General features: G+C 38.2%; 2 protein-coding genes across 9 annotated transcripts in view; one reads left to right on the forward strand and one right to left on the reverse strand.

The window, feature by feature from the left end:
* Positions 1–12,792, forward strand: part of GLRA3 (glycine receptor alpha 3) — a 488,702-nt gene that overhangs the window by 262,838 nt on the left and 213,072 nt on the right. For 5 of the 7 annotated variants that reach the window (XM_084997706.1, XM_084997695.1, XM_084997704.1 and 2 more), the window contains 2 exons: positions 446–518; positions 646–772. The gene's annotated coding sequence lies outside the window, so the exon portion shown is untranslated. The remainder of the gene's footprint in view (positions 1–445; positions 519–645; positions 773–12,792) is intronic. The other 2 variants (XM_084997696.1, XM_084997697.1) reach the window with 1 other exon arrangement.
* On the reverse strand, positions 309–9,991 carry ADAM29 (ADAM metallopeptidase domain 29). Of its 2 annotated transcripts, none has more exons than XM_084997692.1 (3): positions 9,879–9,991; positions 8,176–8,374; positions 309–2,737 (listed from the first exon to the last, which is right to left on the reverse strand). In XM_084997692.1, the coding sequence occupies exon 3, from the start codon at positions 2,595–2,597 to the stop codon at positions 387–389; it is 2,211 nt and encodes a 736-aa protein (XP_084853818.1). In that variant the 5' UTR covers positions 2,598–2,737; positions 8,176–8,374; positions 9,879–9,991; the 3' UTR covers positions 309–386. The 2 variants fall into 2 exon arrangements, with proteins under 2 accessions (XP_084853818.1, XP_084853817.1); XM_084997691.1 differs by having other exon boundaries at positions 309–2,787.

A 12,792-nucleotide genomic window follows, 5' to 3' on the forward strand; every position in this document is an offset into this window, starting at 1 on the left:
TAATTGCTAGTATAAAATCTGTTATTGAAGTAATACTGACATGCAGGAAACAAACGGATCTCCCAGATTTCCAAATTCCCTCTCCTTCATCCTTCTGAAGATCCCTGTAGAAAGAGGGCTAATGCAGCAGAAATGTGGTTCCCATAATGCAGGGTACAAAATGGCAAGGGATTTTGGAGCTGAAAAGCAGTAACTTAAAAACTGGTACAACCACCCATATGCCATTTTTTTTCCTAGAAAATATGAAGAAATACATTTCAAGAAAAATAAAATTTCTAGTTGTTTAAAATAAAGAAGTAAAGACATTGTAGGAGTTACATTTTTTAATGCATATCTATTCAGATATATTTTTTGTTACTAATTGTTTTTGTTTCCCATGTTGAGTCTCAGTTTTTTGCTTTGGATTTTTCAGGTTGAGGCTGACTTTTTTGCTTTTGTCCTTTAGGTTTTTTCCTCATACAAAGCAAAAGAAGACAGCATAGTAGAAGTAACAGCAAAATAAGACATGGTATTAAGAGGTAAATCTTCTTTATCCTCGTTCTTCTAGGGGGTGGGCCGCTGTCAACACTACCTCCATCGCCTCTTATTAGGCAGTTGGGAGGGTCCCACTTATAGTTGCAATGGCAATGATGTTTATTGTTACAGATCCCCCTCATGTTACAGAACGTAGGTGAACAATTACTGTCCAAGCGAGAGAGATGGACACACTTCCTTTGGATGCAGACATGTTCTTGGCCACACTCAGTACCATCTTTCACTTCACCAATATCAGGTATGGTCATCCCAATATGGTAGTCTGTACCCCAGCAGGTGACGTCCTTGAAGCGTGTCCCATGCACAGTAGAATGCTCTCTCAGAAGGGGAATTTCTGTCACGTTATCGCACTGAATTCTCCCACACAGGATATTTGACATATTGCATTTTAGATATGAAGAGCCTTCAACTCCACAGTTACCAAAACGATCACCTTGAGTATTTACTTGTTTGTAGCAAATGTTTTGTGCATTTTTTGCCTCTTGGCCAAAAATCTGCCTACACTGTGTATTGCGGTCATTACATCTCTTTTCATAGCAGTAGGCACTGTTATTACAGGGAATTCCATCCTCTACATATACATCATCTGGGCACATATGGGATGTCCCATTGCACCATTCTGGAAGATCACATGCATTGATCTCCTTTCTACACATTTCTCCTGATGGTAAGAACTGGCAGTCCTTGCAACAAAGCCCAAAAGCACAAGCAGACCCCAAACTCAGGGTGCAGTTTGTCAGACAACAGGCATCTTTTGAGCAATTCTGAAGAGATCCACAGTCACACTGTTCGCCTTCTTCAACAATACCATTTCCACAGCGTTTCCTTGAAAATATATCCTTTTGGTATACAGCGTACCGCAAACATTGTGCCTCATGTACAGAATAGTCCCAAAATTGAGAAAAACTGCAATTGCTAAATTGGACTATTTGTGGGTTATCATAATTCATTATACATCTGTAATAACCTACTGAACACATACAGTATCCATCGTCATGATACATACCCAAATTATGACCTAAATGATGAGCCATTGCAATTCCAATAATGGGCACGGTTCTGTCTGCAAAAGTAACAACTGCACAACTGTACTTTGATTTACACATTCCTTTAACATAGCCTAAACCAGTTAATCCTCTTATTGTCTTATTTATAAAAAGATGTATAGTATCATGTGCCATGCGGGCATCAATGTTACCAGCCTTCCAGATGCAAAAATCTGTCAGAGTTCTCCTTTCAGGTCCCACTTCAACATGGTTTCTTCTATTCCAGATCTCCATACCAAACAATAACACCTTAACACCCAGTTCCTGATAAATGGAATCCACTATATTTACAATAAGAAATAGATCCTCCTGTAACCTTGAGATATTCTGTTTAAAATGATTATATAGAGTATTGTCCACCACTGCTCCAACTTCAACAATGATACTGTGGATCCACCAGCCCTTAACATGACTTTGTTTCAGAGTAAAATTACCAGTCTCTTGAAACTCAAATTGGTGTACAATCTCCTCTTGCATAAAGCCAGATTTCATGGTTGGGAATTGAGTCTCCTCACTGTCCACTTTATATAACAGATGTTCAAATTCAGTAGAAAAAATCATGGGCTTAATTTCATAAACAACATAATTTATCTGTAACAATCCTCGAAAGCCACCAAAACAGGTACTGAGGGCAACAAGGGATTCTGGGTCACCTTCCACATAACCGTGGTAATAGCAGTCATTTTGGACAAAAGGCTTGTCTTCCAGGAGAGCCCCCTGGTCTGTGTAGGTAAACACTGGGAGGTGTCTGGGCAGCAAATGCTTCTTGACCTGCATGTGGAAAACATGTCTCTGGCCCCCCAAATGAAGACTGTAAGAGAGCCAGCCTGGAGGCTGCATGCTTCTGCCAGTGCCATTTACCCTCAAGGGAATCACCACTTCTGGGGGACTTTGATAGTGGGGTTGCACAGCCCAAATGTGTCCTGAAAAAGGTGGAAACACCCCAAGCCAATGTAGCAGGGGTATGATCCTCATGTAAAATAGGGCTTTAATCACAGTCATTTTTGAAGCTACCATTATGGAAATGGTCCAGAAAAGAAGGCAGGCAGGGCTAGGAATCGCAGATGGTCTGGCTCCTTATTCTGAGATGGTTAGTGTGCAGGGCTAATCATTAAGTATTTGTCTTCTGGCAGAGATGAACCATTAGAGCATCAGCCCTATAAGTAAAACAAAATACAAAACATGGATGGGGGTGGTTAGCAGAGGCCTGGATAGGGAGAAAGAGAGAGACATACAATAAAAGTGATTAGTGTTTTGTTCAATGGATAACTGTAGAAACTGCACAGAATTTATTCTTAAAATTAATAAGGGAGAGGGGCTTTGTGGGTGTAAAGAAAAATGAAAACTGGCCACAGATTTAGAGTTATTGAACCTGGATAATGGGCAATTAAGAATTAATTGATACTATTCTCTAAATATATGCTTGTGTGTGAACATTTCCACAATTGTTTTAAAAAGATCTTAAGGGTAATATAACCATGTCTTAGATTGCTGCAGTTGTCCTAATTTATATATGTTAAATTGGTATAAGTAATAATATCTGTTTTTTTCAACCTCAAGTCATAAATTACTCAGTTGCCTAAGAGACATATTAACAACAACACAGTCCTGTTATTTTATTTTATTTTATTTTATTTATTTATTTAAATTTTCTTATTCATTGATCATCCTTATGTTTTACAATGATCATTTTTATTTATTTTTTATTTTTTTAATTTTTAATTTTTATTTTTTTGTCTTTTTAGGGCTGCATCTGCAGCATATGGAGCTTCCCAGGCTAGGGGTCCAATCGGAGCTGTAGCCGCTGGCCTACGCCACAGCCACAGCAATGCAGAATCCAAGCCGTGTCTGTGACCTACACAGCTCACGGCAACGCTGGATCCTTAACCCACTGAGCAAGGCCAGGGATCAAACCTGCGTCCTCATGGATGCTAGTCAGATTTGTTTCTGCTGAGCCACAGTGGGAACTCTGGGTCCTGTTATTTTAAAATCTGTTTTATGGTACTTACCATTACCTCATAGAGCAGAATGTTTATATAGTTTTATACTTCTTACATTATTCTCCTCACTGGACTTGTCAGATTAAAAGTACTCAAGCACATTATCTGTGTCTTTCACAAATGTTACTATCTCCTATAATGCCTAGCTTAATTCTTTATGTAGTAAATAATGGTCAGCTTGATTTTTATTGTTCCTTGGAGTGTTACTCAAAAGGTATTTACATTTGATTACATTTTAATGTAGAACATTATTCAACAACTGTGGCAGATTTTGTTTTCGCAACAAAGCGTATACTCAACAAAATCGAGTCTTCAGTTTTCCCCAGTTATTCTCTAAATACGCTAAATACTCTGGATATAATTTAAGTAGAAAACAACAACAACAAAAATACCCCTGAAAGCAAAAGACAGACTGGCTAGAGACCACTAGACTTGAGGATTGCACAAAGATGATTTCCCTTGGTTTTCTTTTAATTGCTCATATATATCCCAAATTGGGTGCTGGAAAGGTCTTTAATACAGAACCACCAGCAAGATAAACAAACAAAGCAAAACCAAAACAAACAAACACCACCCCTAATAATAGTTTGCTCTCTCTGGCCAAATGACAGGGAATAGAAAAGCTCAATAGAGAATCGGTGAGGTGGTTTAGTACCTGCTCTTGGACCAAGACACATGTATACTGATTCATGCAAGTGGCAACTTCAAAGACTGGTAGACCAACCCAAAACACACTCCACAATCAGTGTACTTGTAGGGTCCAATCTACCTACAATGGCAATAGAAAAGCCCTGGGGAGTTCCCGTCATGGCTCAGTGGTTAATGAACCCATCTAGGAACCATGAGGTTGCGGGTTCAGTCCCTGGCCTCGCTCAGTGGGTTAAGGATCTGGCGTTGCCGTGAGCTGTGGTGTAGGTTGCAGACGCGGCTTGGATCCCGAGTTGCTGTGGCTTTGGTGTAGGCCAGCGGCTACAGCTCCGATTCGACCCCTAGCCTGGGAACCTCCATATGCCACGGGAGCGGCCCAAAGATATAGCAAAAAAGACCAAAAAAAAAGAAAGAAAGAAAAAAAGAAAAGCTCTGGAAGGCCAGCCTGACCTTTATTCAAGATCTAGGTAACTAACTGATCTGCTTTCAGAGGCAACAGCAAAATCCCAACAATTTGACCCAACCTCAGTTCAACGCTAGGGCAGGGAGTGGAAACCCTACATTAAACATAGCTGTATCATTCATAAAGCCTGATATCTCCCACTCATCCACCAAATGACATAAGAAGACACAGCCTGTTGCCCTCTGTTTCTCACATCTCCAGATTTGAATACAGCCCCTTGACACCAATTAAATCCAGAATGTCGTCAGACTAGATCAAGCAGAAGAAAGGGTCAGTCAACTCAAATATAGATCATTGACAATTACTCAGTCAAAGGAGAAAAAAGCAGAATGGAAAAGAATGAAGAAAGCAAGATACTTATTGGACACAAACAGAATGAACAATGTACACATGATAGAAATCCTAGAAGAAGAAGTAAGAGAAAGGACTAGATAACTTATTCAAAAAGATAATGGCTGAAAATTTCCCCAAATCTGAAGAAAGAAATGGGCAGCCACATGTAAAAGCCCAAAATGTCTCAAAGGAAATGTCTCATTAAAACTCTGAAGAGTCAAAGACAAGGAAACAAATACAGATAAATGCAAATTCAAGGAAAAAAGTAAGCCCATAAATAAAGACAACTGATTGATGCTTGCCAAAGACAGAGAGAGAGAGAGGGGTAGATGAGATGGGTGAAGTAGGTCAAAAGGCACAAACTTCCAGTTACAAAAATGAATAAATCATGGGGATGCAATATACACTATGGCTACTATAGTTAATAATACCATATTGCATATTTGAAAACTGCTGAGAGTAAGTCTTAAAAGCTCTTATCACAAGAAAAAAATTTGCAACTGTATATGGTGACAAATGTTAACCAGATTTATTATAGTGATCATTTTGTAGGATTAGATTATTTTGTATACCCGAAATTAATATGTTTTATGTTTACTATACCTCAATTAAATTTTTCCTTAATTAAAAAAAGTCAAGAATAGAAAATTTAAATTATTTGAATGACAGTGCAAAGTGTGTGCTGGGGAGTTCCCTGGTGGTCTAGCAGATTAAGGATCTGGTATTGTCTCTACTGTGGCTTGGGTTCGAACCCTGGCCCCAGAATCTCCACATGCTGCAAGTATGGCCAAAAACAAACAAAGTGTGTGCTGGGTCTAGGAGATTTGAGGCAAGGAAATGAGTCAAAGGTGCAGTAGGGGAAAACCCTGGTTACTCAATGGCTTACATTAGTTTCTAATAAATAATTACTAAAAACATAACAGCTACTCCTATAGGAACATGTGTGTAATTATCATAATAAATAATAGTTTGTATAACTCTTTTTTGGTATCACTCTGTATATATCTTTTAGTACTCTGGAAAAGTACCATATAACATTTTTTCTTTTATATATTAATATTAAAAAGAGGTATTACAGTTGAGGGTATAACAATATAATACCATGTAAAAGTGAATTTTGAGGACCATTAACCATTTCTCCTTAAAGCAGCTTCTAGGAGTTAAATATTCTATGTTTGCAAATGATATCACATTATCAAATATGCTCTTCACTTTTTTAGCCTTATTTTAACCTCATTCTTCACAATTTTGTTTTAAGGTATGCTATATATGTACCTTTGTAATAACCACTACTGTTAAAAAAAATAGGCTTCCTTCCATAGCATTCTCATATATAAATCTTGTCTTAAAAGGAATTAAAGATCTTCCTTGACTTATAGTGGGTTATGTCCTGATAAACTTCTTGTGAGTGGAAACTGTCATGTCCAAAATGCACTTAATACACTTAACATATCCAACATCTTAGCTTAGCCCAGCCTACCTAAAACATGCTTGGAACACACACATTAAGCCTATAGTTGAGCAAAGTCATCTAACACAAAAAGTGTTGACTATCTTATGTAATTTAGTGAATACTTCATTGAGAGTGAAAAACAGAAAGGTTGTCTGGGTACAGACTTGTTAGTAGGTTTCAGTTCCTTTGCCCTTGTGATTACGTGTTTGGCTGGAAGCTGTGGCTGCCGCTGCCCAGCATTCCAAGAGAGGGTCAGATTGAATATTGAAAAAAGATCAAAACTCAAAATACAAATACAGTCCTCTACTTATTTCGGCATTCTACAGGCTTTCTCACTATCTCATGATTGTAAAGTCAAAAAATCATTAAGTCAAACCAATACAAGTTGGGAACTGTCTGTACTTTATTGCTGGAGTTCATTCATTCAGATTATTTTAGTAATATTAAAAATGCCAGAGAGGGAGTTCCTGTTGTGGCTCAGCAGGTTAAGAACTCAACACTGTCTCTCTGAGGATGTGTGTTTGAAACCCGGCCTCGCTCAGTGGGTTAAGGATCCTGCCTTGCCATAAGCTGCAGTGTAGGTTGCAGATTTAGCTTGGATCTGGTATTGCTGTGGCTGTGACATAGGTTTGCACGTGCAGCTCTGATTCTACCCCAATCTGGGAACTTCCATATGCCAAAAGGTGTGGCCCTAAAAAGAAAGAAAAAGTGCCAGAGAGATTTGGAGGACTATAAGCATGGTGTTTTCCTCCTAGAACCACATATTTTCACCTCCCCAAACCAGTGTTATATATGAAGTGACTATTCTGAACTAATGCCAGGAGTTAATGGCACTGTTTAGTTGCCCTTGGCTAGTTTTGAATCATAGCATGTAGATTTCACCCTTTTTCTGGTTTGTTAGCAGAGCTTGAGCAGAGAAGAAAAATCCTGAATTCTCCTTTAGGTAGTTAGGATTGGGGTCCTAAAATCAAGGTCCAGATTATCTCATTCTTGGATTCATTTAATTAACTCTTTCTGAGAGTGGAAATTGATGGGGCAGAAGGGATGCTAGGTGATGTCCTCAGCCACTATCATTAAGGCAGCCATCAGTGTAACAAGAGAACACATCCCTATCCAGTTTTTGTCTTTTTTTTTTTTTTTTGTCTTTTTCAGGCCGTACCCGATGCATGTGGAGATTCCCAGGCTAGGGTCGAATCAGAGCTGTAGCTGCCAGCCTATGCCAGAGCCATAGCAACATCAGATCTGAGCCGCATTTGCGATCTACATCACAGCTCAGATGCCAGATCCTTAAGCCACTGAGCAAGGCCAGGGATCAGATCCGCATCCTCATGGATCCTAGTTGGGTTTGTTAATCACTGAGCCATGATGGAAACTCCCCTGTTCAGTTTTTGGATAACAGCCAGTAGGCTTTTGTACTCCCAACTCGCTATCATTATTGGAAAGCACCAAGTGATTTGTTTTTGATCAAAAAGCCCTCATGGGCTTGTCAAGTAGTATTTTAAATTTGGGGTACAACTCATCAACAACAGCAATGAAATTTGTTCCTTCACTAATACTGATTGAGTGGAGTGGTCAGTTTGTCCTAGATATGTGGGTAATAAATATCATGTAAAAATTTTCAAGATTTTATCTAAGGCCATAAGCAGCCACTCTAAGTATGAAGGAGTTATTTCCATGTAATAAATGCCCTTTTCTTACTCTGGACCAGAGGTTGACTGGCATTGTATAACATTTCATAACATTCTCTTCGAACTTCTCCAACGATGTGGTTTCTTTTAGTGTTGTGAGGTTTAGGATCCTTGTGGGGACAGCCTTTTGGCACAGTGATCAACAAGTCATCTTCTCTTGCTTGGATATCTCTCTTTGAATGGGCTTCTGTCTTGAAAATAGCCAACTCCTTAAAAAAAAAAAATTAGAGCTATGAAAATGCCCCTAATACGCTGACCAATCAAAATCAGGGCTTTTACTTAAGTACTTTTATTTTCTCTTAGGCTTTCAGAAAAAGTAGATGATCTCCAAAGTATTTCTACTACTAGTGTATATGTAAAAACTTTATTCTTTTTATTTTATTTTAATTTAATTTAATTTAATTTAATTTTGTCTTTTTGCCATTTCTTGGGCCACTCCCGAGGCATATGGAGGTTCCCAGGCTAGGGGTCTAATTGGAGCTGTAGCTGCCAGCCTACGCCAGAGCCACAGCCACAGCAACGCGGGATCCGAGCCGCATCTGCGACCACAGCTCACGTGCCGGATGTTAGTGCCGGATCGTTAACCCACTGAGCAAGGGCAGGGATCGAACCTGCAACCTCCTGGTTCCTAGTCGGATTTGTTAACCACTGCGCCACGACAGGAACTCCCACTTTATTCTTTTTATTTGTCCAGGAGGCTACTGGGATCACAACCAGTTCTGTCATCTGGGCTGACTTTTGCCTCTGGAAAGGAGCCATATTCTAATGATGAGTTGATATCTGTTATAATGTATCCTGCCTGACATTTTATGGTTCCCTTATTAAGATATGACCTATAAACAAGATTAAATCTAAAATTTTAGGCATGTTCTAATAAAATTATTAGGAATGTTTTGATCAGTCTATCAGATATGAAAAAAAAAGCAGTTAGGGGGTCATGAACTTCACTTCTCCTATGGAAGAAGAGAAGTAGAATTTAAACTATTACAATGATAAATGGAAATGCAGTAAGTAATATGACTTTATAGGAAATAAGCCTTCTTACTGGTAAATATTGGATATTTTCAGTGGGCAGCAAAGTTTGGCAACATCAGGGACCATTGTTTAAGACAGACTCTAAAAGAAATCATGTTAGCAGGAGCCTCTACAGAGTTGGCAACTCTGGCAATCAGTTTTAGATGAGAAGGACTTTGATACTGGACTAATGCGAAAACAGTTGCACAATGCTGATCTGTGATGATCCCATAAAGTTGAGTCGGAACACTGAGGACTTGTGCAAATCTCTTATGTGTGAATAAAGAGGTAACATTCATAGCTATAAAATATGCACCAGGATAAAGAAATACTTGGGTTTTGGTTCTGAAGGAAGTAGGAAATTATTAGATTTATACTTGTGAGATTTTGAACAAATTTAAAAACTAGGATTTTTTTTTCTTTTTTAACTTAGAGAATAGAAGTATCATGAAGAATAATATAAGGGTTAATGCCTTTTTTTTTCTGTTAGATTTTTTCTCATTGATTTTAGTACTTCCTTTGGTTCTGGTTTTAGAGGGTGTGGTGCAAGCCAGGATAGATATTTGGAGAGTTCAGTCTGATAGGTTTGGCCCAAATAATATTGGAAAATCAGCATAGTATTTGCCTGGGAATATAATTATTCTTTAGATCTTTAACTTGTACTAATAATACAGGTAAATCAGTGTTTAAATCTATGACCTGATTATGATCAAGGAGTCCTCAGGAATGTCCAGGAATAGGCCATCAGGAGAGCATCTATTTTATAGTAAATCCCCCACACTACCCCATTTAGTTAGTGGATGTGATGTCACAAAGGAAGAAAGAATGTTTCTCTCTTAAAGGTCTGAGGGTGACAGGCTGGGACAGGCAAAGTGCTGGAAGGTCATGGAGTTAGCTTTGTATCTGATAGCTGTTGGTTCCCAGTGAGAGTCTGGATAAGAGTTTCAGGAACTATGACAGATGTCACAAGCTATCAATAAAACATTTGCAGTATTTTTCTTTAATACTTAGAGAAATTGACCCTTATAAACCTTGTGAAATAAAGGAAAATTGGTCACTCGATTCCTCCTTGGAGAAACTTCATTAACTGCCTCACTTTATTTTTTTTATCCTTTTAATTCTTAGCTAAAAAAAAAGTGCCACTATTTTTCCAATACCCTTTTTTAAATAGTTAACTTATAATGTTCTATCAATTTCTGCTGTACAGCAAAGTGTCCCAGTTATACACACACACACACACACACACACACACATACATGTATACATTCTTTTCCTCATATTAGATTTCATCATGTTCCATCACAAGTGATTAGATATAGTTCCTTGTGCTATACAGCAGGACCTCATTGCTTATTTACTCCAAATGCAAAAGCTTGCATCTACTAACTCCAAACTCCCACTCCACCCCACTCCTTCTCCCTCTCCCTTGGCAACCACAATCTCTTCTCTATATCCATGATTCGTTTCTGTTCTGTAGATAGGTTCAGTTGTGCCATATTTTAGATTCTGCATATATGTGATATTATATTGTATTGTCTTTCTTTTTCTGACTTACTTCACTTAGTATGAAAATCTCTAGTTCCATCCATGTTGCTGCAAATGGCATTATTTTGTTCTTTTTTATGACTGAATAGTATTCTATTGTGTATATATACCACATCTTCTTCATCCATTCGTCTAATGGATATTTAGTCTGTTTCCATGGTTTGGCTGTTGTGGGTAGTGCTGCAATGAATATAGGAGTTCATTTATCTTTTTCAGTGGAAGTTTTGTCCATTTATATGTCCATGGGTGGGATTGCCAGAATTTGGCAAAGTAGCAGGATACAAGATTAACATTCAGAAATTGGTTGCATTTCTGTTTACTAACAATGAATTATTAGAAAAGGAGTACAAAAATAAAATACCTTTTTAAAATTGTACCCCCCAAAATTAAATACCTAGGAATAAACCTGACCAAGGAGGTGAAAGACTTATAGGCTGAGAACTATAAAACATTAATTCAAGGAAATTAAAGAGAATTCAAAGAAATGGAAAGATATTCCATGCTCCTGAATTGGAAGAATTAATATTAAAATGGCCATACTACCCAAAGCAATCTGTAGATTTAATGCAATCCCTATCAAATTACTCATGACATTTTTCACAGAACTAGAACAAACAATCCAAAAATTTATATGGAACCATAAAAGACCCAGAATTGTCAAAGCAGTCCTGAGGGGAAAAAAACCCAAGCAGGAGGCATAATTCTCCCAGACTTCAGACAATATTATAAAGCCAGAGTAATCAAGAAAGTGTGGTATTGGTACCAAAGCAGACATACAGAGCAATGGAACAGAGTAGAGAACCCTGAAATAAACCCAGATGCCTATGGTCAAATAATCTTCCACAAAGGAGGCAAGGATATAAAATGGTAAAAAGTCTCTTCAGCAGCTGGTGCTGGGGAAACTGGACAGCTGCATGTAAATCAATTAAACTGGGACACACCCTCACACCATGCACAAAAATAAACTCAAAATGTCTTAAAGACTTAAACATAAGACAAGGCACCATAAAACTCCTAGAAGAGAACATAGGCAAAACATTCTCTGACATCAGCTGTACAAATGTTTTCTTAGGTCAGTCTCCCAAGGCAATAGAAATGTAAGCAAAAATAAACCAATGGGAACTAATCAATGTTATGTTTTTGCATATCAAAGAAAACCATAAAAAAAACCCAAAAAGACAACCTATGGAATGGGAGAAAATAGTTTCAAACAATGCAACCAACAAGGGCTTCATCTCTAAAATATACAAACAACTCATACAACTCAACAGCAAAAAAGCAGACAACCCACTTGAAAAAATGAGCAGAAGACCTGAATAGACATTTATCTAAAGAAGACATATGGATGGCAACAGGCACATGAAAAAATTCTCAACATCACTAATTATTAGAGAAATGCAAATCAAACCTACAATGAGGTACCACCTCACACCAGTCAGAATGGCCATCATTAATTAAGTCTACAAATAACAAATGCTGGAGGGTGTAGCTAGGGAACCCTCCTGTACTTTTAGTGGGAATGTAAATTGGTACAACCAATATGGAAAATAGTGTGGATGTATCTCAGAAAACTAAATATAGAACTTCCAATACCCTTTCTGTTCAAAATGAGTACAACTGAGGAATTAAGGAAGAGTCTCTAAAAAAGGTTTTTCAGGGACAGTCTCCTGACTTTATACTAAGCAGGATTTAATATAGTTTTGCTGTCAAAACTGTATTAAATAGCTTTACTTTTTTTCTATGTGAAATTTGACATTTTATTCTTCACTCTGTGCTGCTCACCAGAAAGGATCTCTCTCTTGCCTCTCTCTCAGCTATATTCCACTGTTATTTGTACTCAGATCTTGTGAGTTTGGTGGTTGGATGCTAGGTTGATGGTGGGGTGGGGAGCGATGGGTTCCACAAGGTCCCTTCTCTGAAGTTCTCCTTAAGCTGCAGTCCTAGGCAGGTACCGTAAACAGCTGGTCCCAGACGTGAGAACTTCAGAAATTACCCTGCTTCTGCTCCAGAGGAACTGCTGGGCTTAGTATGAGTTCACACTTCACAAAAGGGTAGGGGTTTTATCTCT

The sequence above is a fragment of the Sus scrofa genome, chromosome 14, assembly GCF_054392235.1.
Source record: "Sus scrofa isolate SSC_HxYL_T2T_F1_AM1 chromosome 14, Sscrofa_HxYL_maternal_Yorkshire_Landrace_v2.0, whole genome shotgun sequence".
NCBI lineage: Eukaryota > Metazoa > Chordata > Mammalia > Artiodactyla > Suidae > Sus > Sus scrofa.